This window comes from Panicum virgatum, chromosome 9K (genome assembly GCF_016808335.1).
Source record: "Panicum virgatum strain AP13 chromosome 9K, P.virgatum_v5, whole genome shotgun sequence".
Taxonomy (NCBI): Eukaryota; Viridiplantae; Streptophyta; class Magnoliopsida; order Poales; family Poaceae; genus Panicum; species Panicum virgatum.
The window spans coordinates 38,954,597-38,964,234 of NC_053144.1; the positions used below are offsets into that span (position 1 = coordinate 38,954,597).

General features: G+C 44.7%; 1 protein-coding gene across 1 annotated transcript; it reads left to right on the forward strand.

Annotated features, from left to right (window-relative positions):
* The first annotated feature begins 1,822 nt into the window (after nucleotides 1-1,822).
* On the forward strand, nucleotides 1,823-5,887 carry LOC120651344 (leucine-rich repeat receptor-like protein kinase PEPR1). Its single transcript, XM_039928820.1, has 2 exons — nucleotides 1,823-5,083; nucleotides 5,174-5,887. The coding sequence occupies exons 1-2, from the start codon at nucleotides 1,912-1,914 to the stop codon at nucleotides 5,500-5,502; spliced, it is 3,501 nt and encodes a 1,166-aa protein (XP_039784754.1). The 5' UTR covers nucleotides 1,823-1,911; the 3' UTR covers nucleotides 5,503-5,887.
* Nucleotides 5,888-9,638: the final 3,751 nt, after the last annotated feature.

Here is a 9,638-nt window from a genome sequence, read left to right on the forward strand (position 1 = left end):
ACCCCTTTTGGGATTTCAAAGAAGGACATCATGTACATGGGAAGACTGCTAAGGTCCGAATTGATGAGTGTCAATCTGCCTCCAGTTGAAAGGTTTTTCCCTTTCCAACTACTAAGACGTTGCTCAAATCGTTTTTGGATCCTAACCCAATCATTATTAGACAGCTTCCTATAGTGGATCGAAATGCCTAAGTATCTGATTGGGAAGTTGCCTGAGTTGCAACCAAACAGTTCCATGTAATGGTTTTCATAGTTCTTAGCTTCGTCAATGCAGAAAATTTCACTTTTGTGATGAAAATTGATTTTAAGACCAGATAACTACTCAAAAGCACAAATGTTGTTCTTCATGTTTTGAGCTTGTTCCAAATTGTAGTCCATGAATAGTATTGTGTCATCAACATACTGTAGGATATTGGATAGAAAGCCCACCATCGATTAGGTGTGGCACCACTTCATTTATCTGATTATTGGCTTTGGCTCTATTGATGAGGAGTGTGAGCATATCTGCTACTATATTGAATAGGATGGGTGAAAGTGGATCTCCCTGTCTCAGCCCTTTCTTTGTTTGAAAGTAAGGACCAAATTCATCATTGGCGTTAATCACCACGCTGCCGCCTGAGATGAACGACTTAATCCACTCAATCCATTTGGGTGAAAAGCCTTTCAACCGAAGCGTTTGCAATAAGAAGTTCCACTTTACTTTATCGTAGGCCTTTTCGAAATCTATTTTGAAGATAACCCCACTCAGATTCTTTCGATGTAACTCATATATGATTTCGTGTAGAACTACAACTCCCTCTAAAATGTTCTGGCCACGCATAAAAGCTGTTTGTGTAGGGCTGATAAGGTGGTCTGCCACTGAATTAATACGGCTTGTGGCCACTTTTGTGAAGATCTTAAAGCTGATATTCAGTAGGCAGATGTGTCTGTATTGTTGGATTTTATTTGCTTATAGGATTTTAGGCAATAAGATTATGATACCAAAATTGAGACTGAACAAAGGCAGATCACCAGAGTGCAAATCATGAAACATGTTCATTAGGTCACCTTTGATGACATCCTAAAAATGCTGGTAGAACTCAGCAGGGAAGCCATTCGGGCCTGGTGCTTTGTTGTATTCCATATTAAAAATCGCTTCCCGAATCTTCTTTTCAGTGACGGGTGTTTTTGTTCCTTCCATTCTCTTGAGTAAACGGTACTTTAATATTTTCACACACCGCTGAACATACTAAGCAGTCGTGACTTGAACAGGAATGCTTCTCAAATATTCTTGCACTCCGATCTACTATGCTAATCAAACGGCAAGCACTGACCATTTGTTAGGATGAACTTCCAGATCTTCTCAAATATAGAGATTGTAACTAGCGATGACAATGGCACTGTGTGATCTATAAAAAAACTCCTAAACTGCCCTCCTACAGCACCCCAGCAATTCCACAGGAAACTTATGCAGGATGGTGGAGGTCGCTGTACTGAAAAATTCACCACAGAGAATTGTTTCCAAAGTGCTACCAATATTGCTAATCATTCAGGAAGCACTCATGTTTATTTAGAGTCACCACTTCCTGCTTCACCTCATGCACAAATCGTATTATCTTTTTGGTGGATAAATATGTTGAGGGGAATCTCACACATGTCAAATACCAATGAACGAACAATATTATTGACCCCATGCATCAAAGCTTTTTTTTTTCAAAAGTTTAGCGTCGTGCTCCATTGTAAGATTATTTTGTATTTTTTTTTGTAAGGTCATTGTGGTGCATGTCTATGTTGGACTCAGTTGGGCTTTTATATATTAAGAAATGACTCTACATAGTTAGCTCATCACAAGTGCTGTCATGTGGTTGAAATAACCTTTTCCGTTCAGTGCAGCACCTGATGCGGCAGGGTCCGCCTCACTCCCCACTCGCCGATGTTTCCGCCACCATGGCCGTCGCTCTCTCTGTCTCTCCGTCTCCTCAGCCTCTGCCACCCTTCGAAGGCAAAGCCCTGCACGCCAATGAAAGGAGCCTGCACCCTCCTCCTGCACCAAATTCAGCAAGGCAGCATGGTACGGCTCCCTCCCATGTCTCGTGCCGCTGCCGCGGCCTTCTTGCTCCTTGTCACGCTCGCCGCCTCCATCGCGCCGTCGTTGGAGGCGTCGTCGACCGAGGGCGCCACTGAATCCTCCGTCCTGCTCGCCTTCTTCGCCTCCTTGCCGCCCGCCTCCCGGCGCCTCCTCCGGCCGTCGTGGAAGGCCACCAACGTCACCACCAGCAGGGGCCGCGGCCGCGGCGTCGCACCGACCCACTGCGCGTTCCGCGGCGTCGAGTGCTCTGCTGCCGGCACCGTCGCTGCAGTCAACCTCTCCGGAGCGGGGCTGACCGGCGCGCTCGCGGTGTCAGCGCCCCGGCTCTGCGCGCTCCCAGCGCTAGCCACGCTCGACCTCAGCCAGAACCGGTTCACGGGCCACGTCCCCGCCGCGCTCGCCGCGTGCTCCAGGGTCACCGCGCTGCACCTCGGCTGGAACAACCTCACCGGCGCGGTCCCGCCGGAGCTCCTCTCCTCGAGCCGGCTCCGGAAGATCGACCTCAGCTGCAACTCATTCACCGGGAACATCTCCGCCGCCGCGCCCTCTGTCTCGCCGGTTCTCGAGTACGTCGACCTCAGCTCCAATGCCCTCTCCGGTGCCATACCGCCAGAGCTCGCCACGCTCCCGGCGCTTAGCTACCTGGACCTGAGCTTCAATAATCTGTCTGGGCCAATGCCAGAGTTCCCGGCGCGGTGCCGGCTCGTCTACCTCAGCCTCTACAACAATCAGCTCGCCGGCGAGCTTCCCCGGAGCCTCGCCAGCTGCGGCAACCTCACCACCTTATACCTATCCTACAATAGGATTGGCGGCAAGGTGCCAGATTTCTTTGCATCCTTCCCGAATTTGCAGGTGCTTTACCTTGACGACAACAAGTTCCTCGGGGAACTGCCAGCGAGCATAGGAGAGCTTGCAAGTCTGGAAGAACTGGTGGTGTCGAATAACGGGTTCACGGGAACTGTACCAGATACAATTGGGAAGTGCCAGTCACTGACGATGCTCTACTTGGACGGCAACATCTTCACAGGCTCAATTCCGGTGTTCGTAGGCAATTTTAGCAGATTACAGATGTTCTCTGTGGCTCACAATGGCATTTCTGGAAGAATTACGCCAGAAATTATGAAGTGCCGGGAGTTAGTTGAGCTCCAGCTCCAGAACAACAGCCTCTCGGGGACAATACCACCGGAGATTGGCAAGCTTAGCCAACTGCAGAGGCTTTATCTCCACACCAATAACCTTAGCGGCGAGGTGCCCACAGAGATCACTCAAATAAGGAATCTACGAGAGATCTCCTTGTTCAGCAATAAGTTCTCCGGCGTGCTGCCACAAGTCCTGGGGTTGAACACAACACCTGGACTTGTTCAGGTCGACCTCACTGACAACCGCTTTCATGGGGAAATTCCACCTGGTCTTTGTACTGGAGGCCAGCTCAGTGTTCTTGATCTTGAAAGCAACCAATTCAATGGAAGCTTCCCCATTGAAATTGTTAAATGTGAGTCTCTCCTGAGGCTCATTCTGAAGAACAACCTAATCAGTGGGAACATACCTGCAAATATGGGCATAAACAAAGGACTGTCATACATGGACATTAGTGGCAATCTGCTCGAAGGTATGATACCGGGTGTGATTGGTTCATGGCACAATCTGACAATGCTCGATTCCTCCAATAACCACTTTTCAGGACCAATACCCCATGAGTTCGGTGCTTTAAGCAAGCTTGAAACCCTGCGCATGTCATCAAACAGGCTTACAGGACCAATACCACGTGTATTAGGTAATTGCAAGGGTCTTCTCCATTTGGATCTTGGATATAACCTTCTCAGTGGAAGTATACCTGCAGAAATCACAACACTTGGTAACCTACAAAATCTTCTACTTGGCACAAACAACCTCACTGGAACCATACCTGACTCCTTCACTACAACACAGAGTCTAATTGAGCTTCAGCTTGGTGAAAATTGTTTGGAAGGAGCAATCCCTATTAGCCTCGGCAACCTTCAGTACCTGTCCAAAGCTCTTAACATTAGCCACAACAGATTGACCAGCCAAATTCCAAGTAGCCTAGGCAAACTTCAAAATTTGGAAGTGCTTGACTTGTCCAAGAACTCATTATCCGGCTCAATCCCATCACAACTGAGCAACATGGTCTCACTTTTGGTTGTGAACATTTCATTCAATGAGCTCTCTGGTCAGCTCCCTGGTAGCTGGGCTAAGCTAGCAGCAAGGTCACCTGATAGCTTTTTAGGCAATCCTCAATTGTGCTTACAGTCTGATTGTGCTCATCCCCACAAGAATCAACCTGGGAAATTACAACACAGGAACAAAAGAATTATTGTGGCATTGCTAATGTCAACTCTTGCTGTCATGGTTGCTATCTTGTGTGTTATTTACTACATTGTGAAGAGGGCACATGGCTTATCAGCAAGTCGTGGCTCTCTCGGTAGCATGGACACAACAGAGGAATTGCCAGAAGACCTGACCTATGAAGATATCCTTCGGGCAACAGACAACTGGAGCGAGAAATATGTCATTGGTAGAGGCCGGCACGGCACAGTCTACCGGACAGAGTGTAAGCTTGGAAAGAAGTGGGCTGTAAAGACCGTTGATCTATCCCAATACAAATTCCCCATTGAGATGAAGATCCTGAACACGGTGAAGCACCGAAACATCATGAGGATGGATGGCTACTGCATCCGTGGAAACATTGGACTTATCTTATGTGAATATATGCCTGAGGGGACACTCTTCAACCTATTGCATCAAAGCAAGCCTCGAGTTGCCCTTGACTGGATGACTCGGCATCAGATTGCCCTTGGTATAGCACAAGGCCTCTCATATCTGCACCATGACTGTCTACCCATGATTGTTCATAGGGATGTTAAATCAAGCAACATACTGATGGATGCTGAGCGAGTTCCCAAGCTTTCAGACTTTGGCATGGGAAAAATTGTCCATGATGAAGATGCTGATGCAACAGTTTCTGTTGTTGTTGGTACCCTTGGCTACATTGCTCCAGGTAACTACTTTAAAATTATGTTTGTTTGATCACACCACTGCTGTGTCTAGAAAAACTTAAGGGTTAACATGTTCTCTACTATGTACCTAGAGCATGGATACTCTACAAGATTAACCGAGAAGAGCGATGTCTACAGCTATGGAGTAGTACTACTTGAGCTTTTATGCAGGAAGATGCCTGTGGATCCTTCATTTGGAGACGGTGTTGACATTGCAACATGGGTGAGAACAAAACTGAAGCAAGCAGATCACAGCAGTATCAAAGGCCTCATGGATAAGGAAATCATGTATTGGCCTGAATATGAGCAAGAAATGGCTCTGGACTTGCTGGGTCTTGCAGTTTCATGCACGCAGGTGGCTTGCCAGTCTAGGCCTTCCATGAGAGAGGTGGTGAATATGTTGATGAAAATAAAAAAATGAGTATATGGAGAAGTTTCCAGCAGTGTTATGAACTTATGACAGGCTTGTCTTTCGATGGAATTGTACAGTTCGGGAACTTTACAGTACACAGCCTAGACAAAGTAAGCCAAAACAATGGTCACTGGTCATTCAGAAAAAGTTTCGCTGATTTCACTCTTTACAAGAGTTGCAGCTTAAAGTTGGGTCCTTTTCTTGCTGGCGATAAAAATCTATTAGTCATTGAAGAAGGAAGGGTGTAACATGTATTGGAGCATATAGTGGCATAAAGAAAAATATGTATACATTTGTGTAAAGGTAGGTCATAATTGGTCTACCCTCTTGAATAAAGCATAGCAGTCCACTATTTGAGTAACAAATAGTGGTTTTGTGCTGTACTGTGAAATTTTATTTTTAAACTAGTTAAAGTTACAGTACTTTGTTCCTGATCCTTTCCACCTATAGCGCGTATGCGACACGCACGTGATTTAAAAATCTAGTTAAATTTTAATTCAAAAATGTATTGAATTAGGTGTCAATTAAATTAACATTCAAATTAAATTTCAAAAAAATGAATTACGATAAATGTTACTGCTATCTTGTAGCCTAGATCAACACTAACCAAACATTAATGGAGTACAACAGAGTTAAAAATTAAGATGTTTAAAGATACACTATGGAGGTTAGTAGAAGGTTTTCACATTGGGTCCACAGTATAGATTCATTGTGTGGGGAAACTAAAGATGACCAAAATAACAAAACTGAAATCAAAGACACCAGCGGCTTCACGCTGAAATCAGCCCACCAGCGAAACACTCACATTGAAATTAAGCTAACAGCGCTACCCATCTTCCTCTCTCCACGTACTCCCTGATAAAACAAATCAAGAACCAGAGCACCGGTAAAGTATTTACATTGAAATTTAAGCCAGCCGGACCATCTATCTTCCTCTGTCCAATCACCGCCGAGTCGGGGAAACGACACAAGGACATCTCCCCCACCTCCGATTTGGTCTGAACCGATTGGGATTTGGTGCGCTAGTGCAGGGAAGCGAGTGAAGATGGCTAGATGGGGCGCGCGAAGCCAAGCTCACGCAAATAGATCAGATCGGGCTTGGGAGCATGGCGCCGGGATGCGGCATCAAATTGCGGCGTCGCTGCACCGGCGACGATCGGTGCGGAGGCGTAATCGGAGGGGACGGAGAAAGTTGCAGTTTTAGGACTCCAATTAATGTGCTTCGCAAATTTGCCATTCTAAATATTGACATTGTAAAATTAGAACATCAAACAAGTGTCTCTTAATTATACTGCTATTTAGGATATTTTCCCTCTTTTCTCTTTTTTTTTCCAGGTATTTGGCAGGGTGAAGCGCATCTAGGCCGATAGATGCTAATAGTAAGTTTCGGTGATTAATGACAACCGTATGTGAATAACGTGTATTTTTGAAGGAAAAATCAATGATTGTTTTAGTTACATATGAAATATGAAAGGAAACCCCTCAATTCGAAACAATCATGCGTGACAAGGACTCATTTTCGAAGATTAAAGATCTTTCTAGTCTCGAGTGTCACAAGGAGATGAATGACACTTGATTTAGTTCGGGTTTTATAGTTTTTAGTTCTTGTTCGTACTATTAAGAGGAGTTTTCGAGTTAGTAGCTTGACCAAAATTGAGTTGGCCTTAGAAATCTTGCACACTCGCTCAAATACAGCTCAAGACAGTCCAAAGAAGTCAACACAACACTTGGAAGAAGAAACAATCGAAGAAGAAATCAAATCCAAGTCAATTCAGCTGCAAAACAAGAAATTCAGTAGCACCGGTTTAACGGATGCTTGAGCATCGGTGCATCCGAAGCTTAGCGGAAGGACTGATGGCCCCTGTCGGCTCATTTCCTTTGATGCAAATTGGAATCAAGTCAAGATACCCTAGGTCATCGGTTGAACCGACAGTCCAAACATAAGCATCGATGCAATTGACATACTATTGTCCAGAGAGTATGTTTGGGTGGTTGAGAACTTGCCTTTAGCACCGGTTTAACCGACACATCTAAGGAAGGCATCGGTGCATTAAGTATACCATTGACCAGAGACGATGTTCCTTCAGCACCAGTTTAACTGATGCCCCATCGGAGTATGCATCGGTGCAATGATGCAGGTCTGTGCATAGTGTCAGAACTTCTAACGGCTACTATTTGAACATAGAGAGAGCGGTTGAACCGATGACAAGCATCGAATGTTTCAATGGTCCCGATTTTTGTGCAGTGGGTTTGCAACGGCTATGGGGGCTCCTCCACACTATATAAGTCGACCCCCTAGCTCATTTATGGTGCTTTTGACGCATTGAATACCTGAGGCCACCCAAGAGAAGAGGAGAGAGTGCATTGAGCCATGAGATGAAGATCTAGAGCTTAATTGTGTTCCAAACTTGAAGAATTCAACCTTTGCAAGTGTAGCAAGTGTGCTTGAGCTTAGGGCCAACTAAGTGTAGGTCAAGTGAAGGTTTTGGAGCTTGTTACTCTTGGTGTTTGACGGCATCTAGACGGTCTTGGTGATCGGGAGGTTCTTGGTGAGCTCTTGGAGTTTGTGGGAGCCCCAAGAAGAGAAGCTTGTACACGGTGTGAAGCTCGCCGTTTCAGAGATGGAGAATGAGCATTTTTAGTGATCACTTGCTCCTTGTGGAAGCAAAGGAGCAATACCCTTGTGTGGGTGCTCCAACGTGGATTAGAGGTGAGCGTCAACTCCTTGATACCACGGGAAAAAATTCGGTTGTCTCGTGTCCCTTGCATTTACATTCAAGCAATTAAATTTTCTTTGTTGTGATCTTACTCTTAATTGCTTGTTGTTTGACTAGGACAATCACATGATAGTGTGACTTTGTGTTTAAGGTTTTCTCTTGCTAGTGTGTTTCTTCTTAGGCAAGATGACCATGTTAGTTTGTCTACCCACCTAAAGATCCTTTGCTAGTGCGCTCTAGCCAATAAAAAAGGATCTATAGATTGTGCAATACTAGTCTAGGTTAAAGACTTTCTAGAAATTTGAAAAAGTCCCAATTCAACCCCCCCTTCTTGGGCCTCGATTCTTTCAATTGGTATCAAAGCTTAGCCTATCTTTTATAGGCTTAAAATCCTAGAGATGGCCCCGGAGAGTAGTGGACTGCCCAAACTTGATGGGAGAAACTATAGCTATTGGAAAGCCCGCATGACGGGTTATCTAGAGGCTCTCCATGTCATGTGTTGGGAGGTTACCGAAAAAGCCGTTGTTTGTGATTAGTGTGAAGATCAAATTAAATATCATGCTAGAGCTAATAATGCTTTGTTTGATGCTCTTAGTGAGGATATCTTTGCTCGTGTTCATAGCAAGAAGACTGCTCATGAAATTTGGAAGAGCTTGAGACCATTCGTGTTGGGTCTACAAAGCTTCGTGATGAGAAGTACCAAGTGCTTAAAGAAAAACTCAATGATTTCAAAATACTTCCCAATGAATTGGATGAACAAATGTATGCTAGATTGAATGTACTTGTTGAGGACATTAATGCATTTGAAAATTTTCCTTTGTCTACTTGTGATGTCATCCGGAAGGTTCTACATTCACTACACAAGCCCAAGTACAACATCGTCACCGCATTGTTCTATGAGAAGGATCTTGCAACACTTGAAGTCGGTGAGGTTATTGGGAAAATTTGGTCTCATGAGATGTTCCTCATGGGAGAAGTTGATCCCCAACATGCCAATAAGGATCTTGCACTCAAAGCTAAAAGTGATCGCAAGTCAAAGAAGAAGAACAAGTGCAAGGCTCCCTCATCAAGCTCAAGTGATGATGAAGTTAGTGAAGATTCAAGTGATGAGGATGGAGATGTTGAGCTTGCACTTCTCATGAGAAAGACTTCCAAGATGATGTCAAGGTTGAACAAGAAATGGTATAATTATGATCCCAAGAAGAACAAATTCTGTACTCGGAGAAACAATGACAATACCAAGAAGATGTGCTATAATTGTGGCAAACATGGGCATCTCTCCTATGATTGTTCCGAACCTTCAAAGCTCAACAAGAAGCAAGATGATGATAACAATCAAAATAAGCACTCAAAAAAAAGTAATGAGAAGAGGGACTTCAAGAAGAAGAGGTCTTTCAAGAGAAAGGAAGACATCAAGGCTTTTCTTGG

Excerpts from the sequence above, each read along its gene's own strand:
- LOC120651344 (XM_039928820.1), top strand. The coding sequence starts at position 1,912 with ATGTTTCCGCCACCATGGCCGTCGCTCTCTCTGTCTCTCCGTCTCCTC. Across the intron at positions 5,084-5,173 it reads CCTTGGCTACATTGCTCCAG|AGCATGGATACTCTACAAGA; the intron begins GTAACTACTTTA and ends CTATGTACCTAG.